Below are 20,048 nucleotides of genomic sequence, written 5' to 3'. Positions count from 1 at the left end.
TACTATTCCTTCAAAATTCCATCAAACGCGTAACATAACTTTTTTCTAAATCGTTCTTGCCTAATTCGTGGTCCTGGCTTTTCATTACGTTGCACCCACTTAGTTATTTTTACAGTATTTACGAAATACGCCCACTTTTCGTCAGAAATCATGATACGCCTTGAAAAACGATTGTCTAAAGGATTTTGCAAACATTCATCCGCCGCTGAGTTTCTGCTTCATTCAATTCACGCGGATTTTCTCTTGGACGTTTGTAAGCGAAACCAACTCGGTACTAATGACGATTGGTGGTTCGTTAAAAACGTCCAAGTTGTCTTGATAATTTCCTGGAAGTAACATGAAGGTACATAAGGCTGCTCTTGATTGGTGCCATGTAAGGCATTTGGACGCACAACCGTTGGTGCTTTGGAACCAAATCTGCCACAATGTATCTACCCACAACATCCTCACGTTCAACTTCACAGATAGCCCTCGCAGTGTTTGTAGAATTTAGGCTCTTTTTTCAGTGATGTTTCATTAAACTGGGAAGAATCGTTTTTTCGACAGCCATTTTCATGTCAAAAACAATTTTCCTAATTATATTCAGTACAAAATATGAATCTGCTTAAAATTATCTTTCAAATGAAGTGCGACACATAGACGGAGTCTGTAAGCTCCTGCTAAAATCTGTAAAAAAAAAAAATGACGAGATCTTTGGACTTAACTCAGTAGCTCTTGACAACAGCTCATACGAGCTCGATTAAATTGCGCTCACAGCGATAAAACGACGAAACGATAAATTTATGGCTTCTGGCACCCATAAAATGCAACAAAAACTTTCGAGACTTCTAAATTTTTGGCCAAGATTCGGTTCCGGGATGGTTTAAGAAAATACACAGGTATTTTGTACATTTACACACATTTAAGGTGTCCCTAGAGGGACGTAAAATTTATTTATTTAAACGGACTTTTTATCAAAAGCTGATGCTACCGTCAAGGCCACGACCCTTCAGAGCCAAAGTGCTGACATTTCTTTAACTAAAAATTGCGCTGTTGAGATTCCAAATGCCCAAGACATAAAGAAATCCATAGAGGATATAGAGAATAAAAACGTCCAGTAAGTGTGTGATTCTAGTAAAGAACATAAAATATTAAATTAATTAAGTTTAGACCGCTCTTAACGTATCCTTGTCTAAAAACGTTTCCCATGGAGAGATACAGACAAATTGCAAATCTTTCGGTGGGTGTGTCAACTAATATTAATGATTTTGTGAAGGATCTAGCAGAAAAATTATTGGAAAGCCGAGAGGATTTATTATTTAGGTTTTGAGTTTGGCCTTTTTTGATGTTGAAGTATTCGGTTTGTAGTGAAAGTTTTAAAAAACGTGGACAAACCTAAGATTATAGAATTGTTCAAGAAAACGCACAAGACAGAGAGAGAAGGCGGAATTTCAACGGATGTAAGTATATATTGGAAATTACGTCGAAAGTTAAAATCATAGGGTTTTATATTTATCAGGATCGGACAAGGAGAAGGACTCCAGGAGGCGTTTTCTTCTACCACCTTCGAGGGGATCATAGTATATCTCGTCAACAGAAGTTTAACATTTTTGATGAAGATACACAGAAATATAAGAAATCGTTACGAGAGAACTAAATTATGAGAATGTAAAAACGAGAATGAGAGGGAAAGGCCTGCATTTGCTACAGTGAAACAGTGTTTGTGAAAATTAAGTTTCAATTTATTAATCATTATTACAATATTCTGCACATAGATTTGTATTAAGAGGGCTGTAAATGGTAATAATTATTTAGATACATAATAATTATCAATAAATAATTGAGTTCAGAGCTGAGTTTTGTTTTAAACCTTAATTTCCTTTTGACAGCAATTTCTCATATATGTAGCTGACCTATGGGAAATCCAACATCTAAAATATAGAAAAAAAATCAATTTAACAATTGAGAGTTTTATTCATTATGAAAATGCTCAGTTGTAATTTTCAAACTAGTTTTTCAGCTACTTACTGAATAAAAACTGATACAGCAAATTTTGAAAGAACTTTTCATTACACATATTTGCTTACCATTTGCACTAAAATAGATTCCACATTGTCTAAAGTAACAACAGTTTTCTCTTCTAATTGGGCTTGGTAGCATGCCCTGGCTGCAGCCTCAATAACCATAGTTCTGGCCAATTCAGTTATAATGTGAATTGCATCAGCTGAGATTTTACTTTTTGAATTCGTGAATTTTGATCGTAGGAGCTCTTTTATTACATCCTGAAGTAAAAATAAGTACTTGTGCGTATATGCAAAAAGAAAAAGAAATATGATTTTGAGAAAATTTGGTATTCATTGTACAATAGACATCTCAAGAACCAATGCCCACTATATCATCAAAATTTAAAAATCACTTGAGGTGGTCCAACATACATGGAAAACCCCCAGGTGATTGCAGGATTTAATATAGGTGGATTTTCAAATTTTTTAATTATTGGGCACATCATTTCATGCACCAATAGGATTTTTGTGTAGGGGTGAAATTGTACACTGCTCTCAGTTAAAATTAACTGAGAATAACATTTGCCCTTTACTAAGGACTCTGACTAACTCCTTTGTTGAAATTTCGGTGACAAATCCATCGCTGTTTTGGCAACTTAGGAGAAATAAGTAGAAAAATGGAAAATAAATAGTATATTAAAATGAAATGAGAGGTGAATATTCACATTGAAAGAAACATCGAAAAAACTTGTGACAGTATGGAAATGGCTTAGTTTTGCTGCTACAGACATAAAAGCAAGGCAAAAACCATTAACTTTTTGCCTTAGTTTTAACATTACAATTTGTGCCTGAAAGGATCTATTTAATCTTTAAACACCCTGATGTCATTTGAATATTCAATCTCTTTACGTGTCGAAAAGTCGTTGAAATTTTCATCTCAAGTGGAATTCCCTCTGCCATAACAACTTGTTTTTAACACAGAGATTAACACTAACATACATAAATTTTACTTATGTTGCCTTTTTATCGCCTTTTATTATTATTTATTAATTGTGACTTTGCGAGGTTAGTTTTAGGTTTTTTTTACTTATTAAAAGAGAGAGAGAGAAAGAGGGAGAGAGAGAGAGAGAGAGAGAGAGAGAAGTATACTGCCTGTGTGTGAGAAAAAAGGTAAGGAAGGGAGTCGAATGAAGATGATACTTTGTTCTTCTCTCTCCTCTCTAAGGCAATTTTATATATTTGATCTCTTTCTTGCACTCGCTTCACCGGTTATTTTGTTTTAACAATTTAAATGATTTCTGTCAGAATGTTATCTGTGATTTTCTGTGATGCAATGAGATGTTAACCTTAATATATATGTGATACCGTTTTGTGATATTGTGTTTTTGTTATTGAATTTTTTTTTATAGTTTGATTCAAATTTGTAATAACGTTTATAAATCGGTTCGTCTTTATATATTTTGACTTATGATACAATTTATAATTTCGAATTTCGTAGGTTATCAAGCTTAAAAAATGAATCAACTTTCCATAAAACCACTAAAGACCTATAGATGAATCCTGTTCCAACTTGACCCCCATTCACAAATGCGGTCTTCTGTAAGCTACATTCTCTCTACTAACACCACCGAACCGAACATGTCTCACCCAGACTATGAACAAATCTCTCATGATCATGCTGCACTCTTAATACTTGTCAAACATATAGGTTCACAATTAAAACCAAAAGTGTTCACAAAGTTCTATGACCGCATCGTTAAACTCAATGAAGTGAAAATTACTGACTCTTCAGGACAAGTAAGAACCATTTATCTACGATATGTCAAGGAATATCCTGTGGAGAATAACGATTGGGGAGATTTTCAGACCCACCGAAGATTGTTAGGGTTGGTGTCATTAGGGAAGTATGATTCTCAAACTGAACTGAATGAGGTTTGTCGTGTGCATGAAAGCTTGAAAGTAAAGTACAATGCTACTCTATACGATTCAAGAAGCGTATTGTTTGGACCCACAAAAGAGTGTGAGTCTCCGGTTGATGTTTCCAGCAGCTCAGAGAGCAGCCCTGTTAAACAGGAATCAAATATAGAAAAATTCACAACTCCCAGTAACTTCAAAACCAGGGCTTTATTTTATGATGAAATATCCCCTTGTGCAGATTTGGAGAACCAAATTTCTGAGTTTATCAATTCCTTGTTTTGGGTGTTAGAGTCTAAGCGGCTTGAGAGATCAAGAGAGAAACTTGAAAGAGTTTCTTTACTCTATGCCCCATTTGAGAAGAAGGATTTTGTTGGCCTAGATATGGAATCTCGGCAAAATAAAAAAAGGTGCACTGGTCGCATGACTAAACATTTAGGAGATTTGTGTCTACAGGCTGGTTTAGTAACTGAAAGTTTGCAGTACTACACAAATGCTTCTGAGGTTTTGAAAAGTGTCAATGATTGGCTTTGGTGGGGTGCTGCGTATGAAGGACTTTGCGCGGCTTCTGCTTTAGTTTTATACCCCAATTTGCAGAGAAATGAAGGTTTTCACCGTATTGGAAGCCTTCCTGAAGGGTCTCCTAAGAAGACACCATCAGAGACCACCCCCGGGGTGACATCTAGCAATACAGCAATTAAAAAAACTTTGCCCAATTTGCTAACTGCAGATGATATCTCAAAAAAATATAGAGAAGCAATCATTCATTATAGTAAATATCAGAATGCAGGGATAGTTGAAACTGAAGCCAGCTTCAAAGCTGCACGAATAGCAGTGGAGCAGAATCATGCTCTGCAAGCCGCAAGTTTCTTGCAGAATGTTGTTTTTATTAATTTGGCTTTATCTGAGAGGGAGAAGATACAGAGATTTGAGACTTTGGCTAACTTGTATACTCAAATTGGGTTTAATAGGAAGGCTGCTTTTTGTTTGAGACTGGCAGCAACTCGGTAAGATATAATTGTACATTCAATCGATATTAAACATTTAAGACAAGAATAAGCTGAGTTTAACATCAAAATGTTTTTCTTTGCTTTAAATATTCTCTTATATATTTAAAAATCTGTAATTTTTCTGTTTATTATTCACAGCTATGTTTCTCCCCAAAACCCAAACCCCAACTGGAACAAATGTTACTCTCTAATGCTCCAAAGCCTTCCAGGCCATAAACTCATTTTAGACCCGATTGAGATGCTAGAAGCAGACCAAGGTTGGCCCACGCTTCAGATCCAAATTCTACAGGTTAACTTACCCCACCAATATATTGCTAATTAATAATAAACAGTTATAGGACCTTATAGTGGCGGCCAAACGTGCCAGTTATTCAGCTCTGGCTACTCGCCACATGACTTTCCTCTTACAAACTATGTGGCCTCATTTAAATCCTCAAGAACAGAAAGAACTGGCCATTCAATTACAGAGTTTGTCTGTGCAGTGTGAGGGCTCGCCAGTTCCTTTGGTACTTGAGTCTGGAATAGTGGTTCCTCCTGCCAATCTGACAGATATTCCTCTGTGCACTTCTTTCATTTTGAAGGATTTAAAGCCCCACTTGAGGCCCAGATTGATTGAGACTGAGAAAGAAGATACCGGGCCATTTTTGTTTACCCCCATTCACTTTGGGAGTTTGGATCGGAATAAAGACAAAACAGATTCGAAGATGGGTTAGTTTGGTTTAATTCGATATTTGATTGGGGTTTAATTTAATTATTGAAGATTTCTTGTGGGTGGAAAATGAAGCTTGTGAAATTGCTGTGAAGTTAATCAATCCCCTGCCGTTCGAGCTCAAAGTATCAAATATGAGGCTGTTGACTGGAGGGGTGGTTTTTGAGTCTGTACCTGAGACTATAGTTTTGGCTCCCGATATGGTGACTTCATTGGCTTTAAGTGGTTGGGCTAGGGAGAGTGGAGAATTGGAAATAACTGGTACTTGTCCGTTTTCGTTATATACACAGGGCGATTCAGAACTATGGAATCGAACTTTTAGGGATTATTCAGTGCAACAATAGACGACATTTGAGTATACGAACTACGAAAACGTTTCGTTAAGCCACTACGGCCTTATAATATTTAAACAAATAAAACGTGCTAAAACTCGATAAAATACTTTTATGTATATAATTGTCTTGAAGTACCATAAGACCGTAGCGCTTTAGGGAGATCTGTCCGGACATGGGTTCTCATACTCAAATATTTTCTATTGGTGCACTGAATAATTCCTGGAAGTTTGATCCCTTAGTTCTGAATCCTGCTGTATTTTAAAGTATTTCGAGATTATAATGATTTAGGCTACAGCACGCACGCTCTGGGGATAAAATCCAATTGCAGGCTCAAATACATGAGCCACACTTTCCCACCATATTTCAAAATTGACGTCATTCCAAGCCTTCCTATTCTGCAGGTGAGCTCACACAATTTCTCTTACCCACTCCATGCCGGAACGTTTTATATTTTAGGTTTCAACTTCCTTGCCTCAAAGCGCTTCTTTTTCAAACTTCCACGATGATAGCATAGTCATATCAGCCAGTTTAAGTTTATTCCACGGTGAAAGCGCAGAGTGCGTTATAACTTTGACTAACACGAGTCAAATACCCGTTGAAATGTTGGAAGTCACAATGAGCAGTATCTTGGATTCTGCATTGCAGAATGAAATCTTTCAGGTTGATCAGGAGGAGGTTAATTTAATGTTACCGTTGTTGCCTGAGCAAAGTGGGTCTTTTAATGTTAGGTAAGTTTTGCATTTGACTTTTAAAAAAATAGTCAATTCCAAAACTCTTGGATTCCTCTCATTACCACCAGAAATATCTAACTTCCCTTAATAGAATTTCCCGGAGAGTTAAACTTTTCCTGCATCGGAAATTCTTTGGGAAAAGGAAGTATTTCAGAAAAGACTAGGGATTCTCATAAGTACAACGACTGAAAAATGTGGAAAGCTTTATTTGGTAGTACTTAACAGAAATTGTTGAAGGATTGCAATAATTTATCGTGAATGAAAAGTTTCCTGCTAAAAAATGCTTTAATGATGATTTTATTGTATGTTCGTAAATTTTGCAGTTTTTTAAAACCGTGATAAGGAATTAGTTCATACGAGAACTCAGCGGCGTTGCACTTCCTTTGCATCCACGAAATTGTTAGATAATTATTTTTTATAAATTTTACTTTGAATTTTAGTTTGCCGGAAGGCAGAATGTAATGAAAGAATTTCCATTATTTTCAGAATTTATGCATCTGCCAATTTCTTAGCGCCGACCTCTGCTGTGTCTCCAAGCATTCCCGCCGATTTAAATAGTGGAATGTTCAGCAGTATATCTACGTCGCTTCCTGGAAACTCTAATTTTTCCAGACTTAATTCCAGGTACCAGTATATTAAGGCATGAATATATTATTAAAAAAGAAAAAATCCATTCCATTTGTGATCTTTCCATCAATAGGATCGGCCCAAACGCTTCGTGAATGGTCTGTATTCGTAAGGTCTTTATCATTAAATATGGGAATTCTATCGGCATTACTAATTCAAATGGAAACACGGTGATTGTGCACGTGATCAAAATTGATACCAATCTAAACATCGAAGTGGAGATATCGGCCGAACTAATTTTGTCCAATTCGGTGGTCTTTGCCGGAGGCATATTAAAACTTATGCGGTCTTTCTACCACTTGCACAATTTTTATGTTTCCATTTGAACTCACGACATCTGTACAATTGGACTATATTAGTTGGTATATCAATATAGCAATATGACTGAGTTAGACAACTTTATAAAAGAGAAACGTTTTTAATTTTAGTATTCGATCCTCAAACTCGGGCCAATCCAGTTTGGCTGGCGGTTTGACATCACTTTTCCAACAAGCTCCGACGTCATCTGCTATAGAAGCTCAATTAAAAATTAGGTAAGAAACTGCTCTATGCGCGGGTTAGATTTTGAACTGATCTTAGACTCTTTGTGCATGAGGAACAATTCAAAATTTCACTTAGTGGAGCTATAGTTTTTTGCAACTGGTACAGGGTTCTCAATGTACTTATTGAGTATTCCAGTAATAATTGAGAATAGAGATAAACAATTTTTCGATCGCACTGTTACGGAATGAAATGTTTATAACGATAACTCAAAATAATGAAAATAATTATCAAAGGTAACTGCTATCTTAGAAACTGAGGGATATGTATATTATAGCTCGGTTTGTGCAAGTCTATGTCCAGGCTGGTTTTGATTCATTTACTCGTAACTTTAGGAGTTAGTGCTCTACGAACCGAACTGTAAATATACACTGCTTGGTTAATCTTACGGATTATCATTTTTCGATAACTTTAAGATTACTAGCGGGAAGTGAAATACATGAAAAAGTTCTTGTTGCCATCACATTCTGGTGATGTTGAAGTGTGATACATGGTCATCCCTGTGTACGGCATCTCCTTCCTTAGAGGAACATTTTTACAAAGATCGAGCACAACATCGTAAAAATCGTTTTTATTTCTCTAACTTTAACGATGACTCGATAAACGTAGCCTAAACGCCACATCTACTCCGAAAAGTTGACATCTTATACAATATAAATTCTAAACGCAGGTATAGCGGAGGTCCAGGCTTAGAATCCCAGCATTGCAGAAGCAGCACCGTATTTTTCATTGTCGAGCTTATACCATCTCTTCACGTGACTAATTGGGACGTTTTACCAGCTGAAAAGTCGGTATCTTCCTACATTTTTTGCGTAGAATTTTTAATTTAATAATTCAGGAGCACGCAATTTTATCTTGTATTGGACGTCGCCAATCTCACGTCCCAGGAGATGGAGCTCGAGTACGCAGAAGCTAAACATATGCTCATTGAGGGGCAGGAAAGTTGCAGAGTTCCGGTACCCGTAGCGCGGTGCCCTTTGTCAAAGCTTTCAGGTAGGTGGAAAATACAGAATGGCTAAAAGTGCGAAGAAAAAAATTGGAACTATATAGATTTCTATGGGGATGCGGACCAGTCTAGGAACGTGGCAGATATCGGCAAGATTTGCTCGCAACATATTTCCGAACAAGTTAAGTTGAAATGGTTGTTGAATGCCACGGATTCAGTAGGAGTCGCTTCGCTTAAAGGCATAATCTTGAACAGCAGAATGCTGGACGTTGTTAGAATGTCGCCTCTGGAATGGGGTATGTTGGAGTTTCTGGGTGAAAAGTGTTGTAGTTCTTGTTGCATGTTCAATCTCCTTGTATTACATTTTTTACTTTTATTTTTCGTGTTATAACTCTTCATTCTAATGGTTTTTAATAGCATCAGCGAGAGAGTAAACCAAAACGTGTATTTCAGAGGTGAAAATAAACGGTGATATGTTCAACACCCATGAAGATTTGTCCTGCGATGCTGGCGATTGCATGGAGTTACACATGTCAATTGCTAATAGCCTAAAAACATCCCTCAAAGAACTCACTCTTTCAGTACAGTTTTACCAGGACTACAATAATGGAACTTTGAATTATAGTATGGACACTAGATTAGCCATTTCAGGGGCATCTAAGTAAGATGTATTTTGATATATTAAATTGATCACCAACAAAAAACGAATCCGCGTTTATTGTATCGCGATCAAAAATAAACAGAAACTTTATTTTAGAAAATTGTTGTCGATTTTGGAGCCGAAAGACGTAGCCAGTCATCGATGCAATGTTGTTTTCTTCAGTCCTGGATTATATAAACTGGATATTCAGTGCTATACTCCGGATAGTAGTAACTCAGTCGGCGCTGCTACTCTTGTGAGTACCGGGCATGTATGGAGGTACACACCTCCTATTTCGATTGTTGTGAAGTAAGCTGGATTACCGGTAGCGATTAGTAAATGATAAGAAAGAAATAAGAGAAGAAATTTTGCAAGTATTACGTGATATAAAGAAGTGTTGTATAGTTGGTGTAATATATAATATAATTAAATAACAAAGTAAATCTGAATTTTATTAGTTCACATAAATATGTACCTACTTTTCTTCTTATTAGAATACAGGGTGGTCCACTAAAGTCTTCAACGCCCAACCCCACAAAAATGCGAGTTCAAAAATATCTACGCACCAAAATAAATGTGTTTTTGGGGGGAATCTGCATGTCTGTTGCAACTCTTAAGTTCCTCTAAAGCATTTTTTAGGACTTGAGCGAAATAGACACTTTGTCGATACGTTTTTTGGTTGGTTATGGAAAAACTATAACATTTTACGTCTCTTTGCTGATTTTATTTACATTTTATTGTAATTCGTTATAAATTATTGTAATATAACTGCATGGTTAATTTCAATGAGGTTATTAATACCAGAAAAAATACAAATACAAGAGTAACATATTTTTGTTGGTTACAAAATTTTTCCAACCTGAAACGTATACAATTTGGTACTCTTTGCCTTTTTTCTATGGACACGTCTGGCTCCAGGAATGCAAAGAAGAGATCAGGAAATGAAACAGCACACTGAATTTAAATATAGATATCTTTAATTATATCTAAAGTAAATCCAACCCCGTTATATGACGACACTAAGTTAGAAACCATTCTCGGCGTGTAATTAAATGAACGGTAAGAAACTAAAAATACGATAATTCCCCGGTAAATATGGCCACCATATTCACTAATTACCAGAATCTTAAAATAATAATTCATTAACAAAAAGTAAAAATATAGGCTATGTTTAAATAAATACTTTCGGACAACAAATGATAAGATATCAATATATATGCATATTTTATAATAAAATCTGTTAACACCTTAAAAGTAAAGTGCGTTCTCGAAACTTTAAATAGATAAAAGAATTATTCTGTGGTTTATCGTGAAGCCGCACGTGCAGCAGGAGCGAGCAGGAAAAGTCTAAAATTAGCGAAATTGTTTTGGTACAGGTCAAAAACATACAAAGCATTGAGGAAGTCGGTGTTTGTTAACCATAAGAAGTAAAGTTTTCGTTTGTCTTTCTTTAAGCTGAATACATTTATCGCATTTTTTAACCCATAGCGACCGTTCACTTGCAACCAAATCAATAGAAGTTTGCTTGCTAGGTACTACCTTGATCAATAGCCAAAACTTACTTCCGAATCATCGAATAACGTCACAACCACGGTATTTATACCTAATACATGAAAGGAATCGGGATTAACGCTGTACAAAAGGCGCAAACTATACACGATAATTTTTAAGTTGCGAATTTCCCTCCACCGGCAGATGAGGCCAAAAGATAAGAACATTTCTCCGAATGTTCAACTATGCCAACAGTGGTGCGGCACAATGTACGCATTGAACGTGACTCAACCTGTTTTGTGTTATTTACTCACCTTTTTGTTAATCGGTGACAGACGCTTTTCGTTTCTTTTTTCCCCCGAAAACGGTGCGTTATTCGAAAAAAACTTAAAAGAACTTTCTTACTTACAACTGAACTCCCAACTCAAATATCAATTCTACTACTAAAACCTCCCTCACCAACGTCAATTTATTTCAATTGTTTTTTAACGCTCGTTTTTGTCAGATTCGTAACCTCATCTGCCGGTAGAGGGAGATCCCGGACTTAAAAATCACCTCAATCATAATAGAGGGCGACAATAGTCCTACACGCAAGTCTGAGATCCTCGATTAAAAATATTTACTTACGTTAAAAAAAAAACCGTGGAATTTAGTCATAATAATATAGCATGAAAATTTTATTCAGAACGTCCCGAATTTCTGTGTACGATAGGCAACAGCGAGATGACTCCGATTACTTAGACGCTAAAAACATTATTAACCTGCAAAAAAGGGAAATACATTGAGAAGTACCTTGGAATTTTGATTCGGCTCGTGTTGAGTGCACGACGATGAGTCAAACGTAATAAAATCTATGTGTGCCATCATAAGCGCACTCAGGTCGAGCCGGTTGGTCTGTACCACAATTTGCTAAAATTTTACCTGAAATTTATCGTTTTCGCGGCTAAGAGTCGATTGCACTCTGCGGTGTCGGGTAAAGCTAAGGTCACGTAAGGGCTCTCGTTATTTTGCTCCGTGAAGTCGAAATCGTAGATCCGGGGTTTGACCTTAATGTCGCTCACTGGTCCTCTTAAAACGATGTAGTTCAGGCTTACCGGGGTGGGGGATTTTGACTTCATGATTAACTGAAAATAAACCAACAGCATGTAATCATCATCATTATCTAGCTCTGTCAGCTAAACATTCGGGCCGCTTAAACTCTCTCTCTCTCTCTCTTTCTCTATTTGTCGACAGAGCAAAGTGACGTGAACGAAACGTTGCTAGAACAAAAGTTGTAGCAACGTGCGGTTCACGTTGGTACGCAAAATTAAAATGATTCGCTTCTTTTTTAATCGTTTTTGCAATGAATTAATATTTAGTTGGTAGCTCCCTAAGTTGAGATGACTTGGCGAAGACTATTTAGGATTGATTCTACCAAGTTTTTAGTGAAATCATGGACAATCTTCGAGAAGAGCGGGTTTTAATTCGTATATATTGGAAATCCCATGTTTCCTAATTTCCGGTCCTAATTTACCCCACAGATTTTCTATGGCATTAATATCGGGTGATTGCGGTGGGTTTTTCATTACATGAAGACAGTTATACAAAGGCCACCCTTTTCCGATTTGGGCGCTATGCTTCGGATCTCCAGTTGCTGAATGTTCTTGTTGTGTTATTGTGACAGATTGCAACTTAAAATTAAAAAAAAAAAAAAATGCTTCGGATCGTCGTCCTGGTAGAACACAAAGTCGTTAGAAGGCTTCAGTTGTTCTAGACTGGGTTGTACGTTTTGCCGTAATATGTACAAATAAACATGCCTCTCCATAATGCTATCGACGAAATGCAGCTCCCTGTTCCAGCACTGAACATGCAGCTCCAAACCATCACACTCCCTCCTCCGCGTTTAACGGTGGCTTTTATATTTGCCGTCTTTAGCGCTTCACGGGGTTTCCTCCAGACAAAACCACGTTCATCCGATCCAAAGAGTTTGAATTTACTTTCATTTGTGAACAAAACTCTTTTGCAAAACTCGTCTTCTGTATCCAAACAATGCTCATTGGCAAATTGCACTCCGATCTTTTGGTTCTTCAGACTAATGAACGCCTTTTTTCTGGCTACTCGACCATAGAATTGATGTTTTCGCAAAACTATTCTTATGGTTTCTGGATTCGCTGAGTTGTGTAACTGCTTTTTAACTCCTAAAGCCAGTTTGGGGGCACTTATTCGGGGATTTGCTTCTACGTGTTGCACAATTCACCATTTATCAGAATTAGCAAAAAATTGTCCTGAGTCATTTCTTATCTTGTTTGTTAATCTTTTCTCATTTTTAAACCTTTCTATGATGTATTGTTACAAGTCATCTTGGTAGAATATCGGCGATTTCCCCAATAGACTTGCCTTTTTTAGGATGACTAATTACTAACTCACGTTCTCCCACAGTGGAATGTCTTCCCGTGTCGATTTTGAATTAACATCTAACAATTATCAATAAAAATCAACAAGAATTGTCTATTCTTTAAATTTTTGAACTTTTTTTTGCATTCACAAATATTCTATTATCAGAAAATTGACCTGTATCGTTTTAACTTTGCGATTCGTTTCGAAAGCAAATAGAACTCGATTTTTCCCTTCCTTTGTAAGATTTTTTTTGTTTTTAATCGTAGATATTATTGAACAGATTTAGCATAAAATTTCGCACCCTAATTTATTGTTAAGTAAACGAAAATTTATTAATGAACAGCGATTTCAACACAGGTGCGCCATTTTCACTTTGAGCCACTTTAAGTTGTTGTCACGTTCTCGTGTGAACAACTCATGAATTTGGAAGTTCTGAATTCGGACACGCAGAATCGCGTGGCCATCGTTAAAATGTCAGTATTTTTCGAATTGTGAAATAACTCTCGCACGTCTCTGAAACTCACCTGATAAGTCATATCACGCTCTGAGCTTTGAGTGGGGTCTTTCTGGCAATTATTTATCCTCGCCTTGACAACCCATTGATGATTGAAAGCCGAAAACCTCGGAGATTCGTAGAACAGCCGGTGAACGAACTCGTCAGTGCGGTACGGCTTCAACTGGACCTCTGCAAGACAATTGCTACATCACTCTGCGTACCAGTTTTCCAGCGAACAGTCACCAGTGAAGGTAATCTTTTCGTAGCCCAACAGATCGAATATGTTCTCGTAGAGCTTCTTCTCCTTCGCCGAGTCCTGATCCATGGCCAGCAGCGAAACCATGACCTCGGCCCCCGATCGATGGGGATGGGCGCACTGGTTCTCGTGCTCCTGTCGCTCGTGCTCCGGACCCCTCCAGGGACACCCGATGCGGCTGAATTTGCACACCGAGATTCTGCAACGAATTCAATCCAAAATGAGCACCGTATCCCTGCGATCGAACTGAGCAAACCGTGCCTCTCCTCGCACTCTTGCTCCTCGTGCCTCTCCAGCGAGTTCCTGGAGTACTGCTTGCCGCAGAACTGGCACTCGCTCGGCAACTCGCTTACCGCATTCTCGACGGCCAAGTTGCGAGTCGCCGACGTTTTCGAGATCTCGACGCGGCAACTCGGACAGGTGGCCATCTCGTCACGCAGTCTGGCATCGGCCAGCACGTGCGTGAAACAGCCGGCACACATGAGGTGCCCATTGGTGCACTAGGGGAGGCGAGCGAGAAAAAAACTTATTAGATTTCTAGGTAGTGACGTTCGGTAAAAACTAAAGTATGCAACATATTTTGATTAGAGAAAGTAGGTTGATGATGGTAAAGTTGAATGTAGCAGTCCTCAATAATTTTCCACAGTTTCCTTTTGTGGAAACAGAGGAAGATTATTTCACCTGAAAAAGAAAAAATTGATAAATTCATTTTAAAAAATATATATTGTGTTTGATTCAAGTGTGTAGCAACACGACAGTGTCCTCAATCTCTTTCGGCCGCAGCCTCGGCCACTTACCACCTTCCAGACACTTAATTTAACCTTTTTAGTGCGTCATACCTCTAGCCCAACTTTCGATTGACCTATTACGGCGTTCTACGACCTCAATTATGGAATGGCTGCTGCGCGAAAAATTAAGTGCGCAGCATCTATCCAATTATTATTATTATTATTATTATTATTATTATTAGCAACCAAAGCGCCGAATATGTGTTTACACTGTGATAACCTCAGGTTCAACAATCCAGTTGGTAGTTTTTTTTTTTGTTAAGCGCAGTACACTGAATTATTATTAACCTTGGCCCACAACACGATTTGGCAGGGAGTGGAGGTCGTTTAAATGCCAACTGTACTATGTCACAAATGTTTAATAATATCCAGATGTTTGTAATAAGTTTTAGTCAATGACTTACCCTTCCTCCTCACATCCTAAAATTTTTCTACGAGCTGTAGTTACCATTTCGAGTAAAAATATACTTACACTTGCGTAAATCGAAATACCAAATAACAATAATGAAATTCTTCAGATTTAACAGTTTTAATCTTGCGGCATGAGCACGTTAACCACCTACCTTTCACTAGTAACGTATCTAGTATGCGTTCGCTTATTGGCTTTATTTACAACTCCAGAGGGATGTTAGGATAGGGTTGAAAACTATATCTATTGTGAATAATACCACTACGAAAATAAATTGAAAGCGTTTATTAAATTACGTATGATTGATCAGTTTTCCAAATATTTTCTTTCCAAGTACAGAGAGAACAAAGCCTAATTACTGAGATCGAGTCCTTCATATTGAACCTTAAAACTACTTTAAACAGCTAGGCAATTATTATTATCAATAAAGGTTAAAAAAGTATATAAATCACAATTGATAAGATACCCACTTCAAAGAATGTAATTATTAACAAACAAACATCTAAACAATCATTATCGCTAGCCTCATTTCATTTGGAAATCAATATGTATTCTAGCCCTACGACAACTACAAATTAAGTACCTACAAGAATGATCATCGAATCGCTCGAATCGATGAGAAAATGTGGGAGTGACTAGTCTATTTTCGAAATTAGGTGTCCTCTCTACGAATTTAGGACAACTGTAATTTGAGAGCAGTATGACCCTGATTTCAAAAAAAGAATAGGACCTTAGTTATCTGGTGTCACAAGTTCTTAAACCTTTGAAGCAATTGCTGTATGTCATAAAGGGAATTCACGAAATAGGCGGCAACCGTACTGCAGTCAATTTAAGTTGCGTGGGGCATGGGATTATTCGTTTAATTGATACTGTGTTGGTACGTTCCAGTAAAATAACTTATTTTATTTTAAATTGCCTCAGCGAATAGGGCCACGTCTGGTATCATGCGTGTTATTAGATCTTTTCTATTCTGTTCTATCATGTGCATGATGCAGATACACACGTCCCCCTTTCCCACCCCTTAAACGGTCCATATTTTAGTATCAATCCTGCACTAACCTCAACAACTTCAGAACAGGGTAGCCAAACATTTGATTCCTTTCGAACATTCTCAGCTACTCATCTCTCATAAAACAACCAGACCCTCGTACTTCACATTATATTCCTTACGGATTGATCTAAACCGACCTTCACAGCACTTTAAATGAGTTAACGTTAGATTAGTTAACTTCACTGAAATCTTTTAGTTTGTGAGCAAAATCAATTTACTTTTTGCGTGTTTCTGCAAGAATTAGTGAAATTCCAACGCTCCGTGTGTGGATGGAACAAGTGTTAAAAAATTCGACATCTACAGAGAGGCAATCAAAAGGCTGTACCGTTTGAACCCCATTCCCATTAAAAGAAATGCTGGCGCTTGCTCGCAACTCTTGCAATGCGTTTGAAAAGGAAAAATGCAATGATGCAAGTTAAATGAGAGTTTAAGAACCATCGCTAGGGTTCGGAAAAGACGAGGGTAGCGAGGCTCCGCAGAAAACAAGGCGCAAGAAAGTGGTTCCAATCCAACTTAAATTTCAGACGTCAATATTAGAAAACCCCAAAATGGGTCGAAAATCCCAAGCATTTTTTAAAAAATTTGTAGTAAATTTAAAACCAGCTACACACAAAATCCCTTTTTAAGGCGCCTTTTTAGGAGTGTGCACCATTGCTGCCTCTGAACAGCTGCAGTTACGGGGTCACTCGGTCAGTTGAATTAAAATGATCTCTAATTTGTAAACCATTCGCGATAGAACGCAATAAGCTTCACCACAATTCACGCTTTACGATGGGGCACATCTTAGCTTGGTCCACTATTTTTATATTTTCCCAAATATTTCCGAAACGGAATCATTCGTAAGCGGCTTACACTCCTATACGTAAGGCCGTTTTTTCTCCTAATTTAGTCGACACTGAAACTGCAGCCGTTTTGGAGATAGCATTGCTGGACTCACTTAAACGAGGCGCAAAAAATACAGAATCTTATTTTTAATGGAACCCCCGTATAATAAATGCAGTATTTAAGGAGACCTGTTTGTTAAAACTTCTGATCCAAGAAGGAGGTCCCCTTGAAGATATTTTAAAGGAAAGTGGACATGGTATTGATAAGTCTTATACGTTGATATGAAGCCTGGCGGTGTCTCCATAATATCAAAAAACAAATTAAGTAAAAGAAAGGCTCGAGCTGAAATCAACTAATAATAGATCACAGCGTCATCCACTTGGACACGCCTTTACGATGATCTGTTTCATTTTTACATGCTTCTACAGAGAGGGGCCAGAGAGGGATAAAATTGACGAGAGTGGGTGGGTTTTTCTCCTGTGATTCTGACTGCCATGAGTTTATTGCATTGGTCATCCGGATCAGAATTTTGAAGAACATACATGGCTTACGCCCTTGGAGTAGATACTTAGAAGAATGCATCTAACAGCCCACAGGCGTTTCACAAAAATGCATTAAACATTTATTGAAATAGTTTGGCCTCATATTTTTTTGCATTAAACCTGTAGGATATTTTCCAGACAATTCCAGACTTGATTCTCAAAAACTGTCCAAATTTTCTTCTTGCCTTCTATGATTTCCTCAAAGTGCCTATAAGTACAGTGTTTTCAAAAAGCATTAACTATATCAACCTATTTGGTTTCAAGCAGATTTAAATACTATCGTGCACAGAAAGAGAGTTTTTTTTGGCAAATTTAATCTCTTTCCATATAACATAAAGTGGGATTCAAGACTTATAGCTATATATTCAAACCTTTAGAAATTCAGGAATATTAGAAAGACTGCTAAGCACTGGGTAAGACTTGATCGCAGCAAATTCTGTGTGCGTTCAGTCAGCTGTATACACACAGCTTGTATAGTAGTGAACTCAGTCAGCTGTGCACACAACTTGATGTGCACACCTGACTGTCCTGAGGAAATCACTAAACCAAATTGTTTTGGAAAATTTAAAGTCCTAAGGACAGGGCACATTCCAGGAATTCTGTATGCTGGACCAAACCACTTATGTAATGTCTCAAACATGTTTTGTAAGTCCAGTGTGAGCTATCTGCCCAACAGGAATCTTCACATATCTGCTTTCTAAAAGCAATTTTTCAGTTGACCTAAGAAACAACAGTTTGATCCAGCCTCAAGTTTCATCGAAAAAAATCAATTCTTTCATGTCAATGTAACAAATATGTGTATAAACTTCTCTTCCAGCAAACTGATGAGCCTTTAACCATGGATAGGCTGTTATGCTCTCTTTAGCAAGGAGAGGAGAACCTACATACTCTCATGACAGATATCAAGATTTCCTATAATTACGCGTTTCACCTTGTCCTAGATTGTAACAGCAGCGATTGCTATTACAAAATCTACACCTTTTTCAGATTACCATCCTCAGTTCAGAACCTAATGCAGGCAATAAAGGGGATAAAATCTAAATGCGCAATAAGCACATGCCTTTGTCTGTGACCAGCGCAGCTGTAGCTCCACTCTACGCATGGCTGAATCCATACAAAAACAAAAACAGAGTGGTAGGTACCATGTTAAATAATGACTGAGTATTAATGCTGTGTAATAACTTTTGAAGAGAACAAAGGCCTTGAGACTCCAGCTAGGTTTTTGTAGGAAAATTTACCATGCCTGCAGTGTTTAAGTACTTCGTGCGCAGGTTTAAAAACGTTATTTTTAATGTTTATTTACATGTAAAATGTTGTTTTTGTGTTACTGAAAAAGCCAACAAAATATTCGGGTGATACCCGGGTTGTTACCTCTTTCTGCGTCGTATTTTTAGCTGCAAGTAAAAATCAATACACAGCTCGCAGCGCCCAGGGGCGCTGCATAACACAGAACAAAGAAAAATGGGTCCTATTTAAAGTACCACATTATGTAATAGGAATATTGAACATTGGCACGAAATCCCGCAATGATTAGACCTAATGGCAGACTTACCTGATAAACTGCGGCCCTGGGAAGGTCCAGGCAAACTGCGCAGCAAAGAATTCCGCCCAGTCTCTCTTCAAGTTTGTGTTTCTTCCCGTCGCTGCCAGGCTTGAAAATTTTACGTTTTTTCGCCTCGGGCTCCCCGAATTCCTCCTTTTTATCCTCAGTTTCGGGCATTTCGATCGGTTGCTCGACACTTGAACTGGCCGCTTCTGGTTGCTCGGACATTTTCCAATTCTCTGAATTTGACCAAAACACTGAACAGCTGAGTGGAGACACTCGTGTGAATCGGACGGTCAACAAAACCAGAAAACAGCTGACGTCAGTGGCGTTTCATGAATCTGGTTGACAAACGCTTTCCCCCACTCTTTCTTTGTTTTGGGTGCGCCCTGGGTTTGGGGAGTCGATTGCTGATGTCGGCGGATGTCCAGTCGTGATACTGGGCGTAGACAATTAAATAAGAGTCGACTAATTTTTTTTTAATCGAGGAGCGACTCCTCGCACCAAAACAAGTTAGAAAGTGCATCAACTGTGCTTGCCTATTTAACAACGGGGTTGTTTAGTCAGTACAATGTTTAGTAATTTAACTTATTGCGAAATCAATGGCGTCAGAGAGCTGCTGCTCTCGTAATTTTTTAATAACGAACTTGTTTGGCTTAAAAGCCAATCTTTCATGTACCTCAGCGCTTAAGATCGGAAGACCCTCCACAAATAGATGTAAGCATCGTGGTCGAAGCCTCTAACCAAAGCCGCCAAGGCGCAGTCCCAAATGTCCGTCCTGTCGGAATCACTCCAACTCAAAGAGACTCTATCGTCCTCCTGCTAATGGCAGTAGGA

At 37.9% G+C, this 20,048-nt stretch overlaps 3 protein-coding genes across 3 annotated transcripts; 1 reads left to right on the top strand and 2 right to left on the bottom strand.

Moving 5' to 3' along the window:
* Positions 1-1,699: 1,699 nt before the first annotated feature.
* On the bottom strand, positions 1,700-3,062 carry LOC136341438 (centromere protein X-like). The gene is made up of 3 exons (XM_066286437.1): positions 2,892-3,062; positions 2,067-2,261; positions 1,700-1,910 (listed from the first exon to the last, which is right to left on the bottom strand). The coding sequence occupies exons 1-3, from the start codon at positions 2,940-2,942 to the stop codon at positions 1,893-1,895; spliced, it is 264 nt and encodes an 87-aa protein (XP_066142534.1). The 5' UTR covers positions 2,943-3,062; the 3' UTR covers positions 1,700-1,892.
* A 216-nt stretch (positions 3,063-3,278) lies between these two features.
* On the top strand, positions 3,279-9,877 carry brun (trafficking protein particle complex subunit brun). Its single transcript, XM_066286344.1, has 14 exons — positions 3,279-3,425; positions 3,481-4,903; positions 5,045-5,195; positions 5,245-5,614; positions 5,667-5,876; positions 6,239-6,351; positions 6,407-6,678; positions 7,168-7,305; positions 7,737-7,841; positions 8,519-8,635; positions 8,687-8,841; positions 8,899-9,090; positions 9,248-9,455; positions 9,552-9,877. The coding sequence occupies exons 2-14, from the start codon at positions 3,570-3,572 to the stop codon at positions 9,745-9,747; spliced, it is 3,561 nt and encodes a 1,186-aa protein (XP_066142441.1). The 5' UTR covers positions 3,279-3,425; positions 3,481-3,569; the 3' UTR covers positions 9,748-9,877.
* A 516-nt stretch (positions 9,878-10,393) lies between these two features.
* LOC136341429 (zinc finger TRAF-type-containing protein 1 homolog) lies at positions 10,394-19,549 on the bottom strand. Its single transcript, XM_066286409.1, has 6 exons — positions 19,221-19,549; positions 14,315-14,553; positions 14,041-14,252; positions 13,826-13,986; positions 11,847-12,049; positions 10,394-11,686 (listed from the first exon to the last, which is right to left on the bottom strand). Exons 1-6 carry the CDS (start codon positions 19,437-19,439, stop codon positions 11,659-11,661), a joined length of 1,062 nt encoding a protein of 353 aa, XP_066142506.1. The 5' UTR covers positions 19,440-19,549; the 3' UTR covers positions 10,394-11,658.
* Positions 19,550-20,048: the final 499 nt, after the last annotated feature.

Source organism: Euwallacea fornicatus, chromosome 10, assembly GCF_040115645.1.
Source record: "Euwallacea fornicatus isolate EFF26 chromosome 10, ASM4011564v1, whole genome shotgun sequence".
In the NCBI taxonomy this organism is placed as follows: Eukaryota; Metazoa; Arthropoda; class Insecta; order Coleoptera; family Curculionidae; genus Euwallacea; species Euwallacea fornicatus.
The sequence above is the reverse complement of the archived record's forward strand: the minus strand, read 5'-3'. Positions and strand labels throughout refer to the sequence as shown.

Bases quoted from the DNA above. Each gene is read 5' to 3' on its own strand.
- LOC136341438 (XM_066286437.1), bottom strand. From the start codon at position 2,942: ATGGCAGAGGGAATTCCACTTGAGATGAAAATTTCAACGACTTTTCGA. The intron at 2,262-2,891 runs GTAAAGAGATTG...TTTTTACTTCAG, and splicing joins TTTCAACGACTTTTCGACAC to GATGTAATAAAAGAGCTCCT.
- brun (XM_066286344.1), top strand. From the start codon at position 3,570: ATGCGGTCTTCTGTAAGCTACATTCTCTCTACTAACACCACCGAACCG. The intron at 5,877-6,238 runs GTACTTGTCCGT...ATAATGATTTAG, and splicing joins TGGAGAATTGGAAATAACTG to GCTACAGCACGCACGCTCTG. The intron at 9,456-9,551 runs GTAAGATGTATT...ACTTTATTTTAG, and splicing joins GCCATTTCAGGGGCATCTAA to AAAATTGTTGTCGATTTTGG.
- LOC136341429 (XM_066286409.1), bottom strand. From the start codon at position 19,439: ATGTCCGAGCAACCAGAAGCGGCCAGTTCAAGTGTCGAGCAACCGATC. The intron at 13,987-14,040 runs GTGACTGTTCGC...ATTGTCTTGCAG, and splicing joins CGAAAAGATTACCTTCACTG to AGGTCCAGTTGAAGCCGTAC. The intron at 12,050-13,825 runs GTGAGTTTCAGA...GTTTATTTTCAG, and splicing joins AGCGTGATATGACTTATCAG to TTAATCATGAAGTCAAAATC.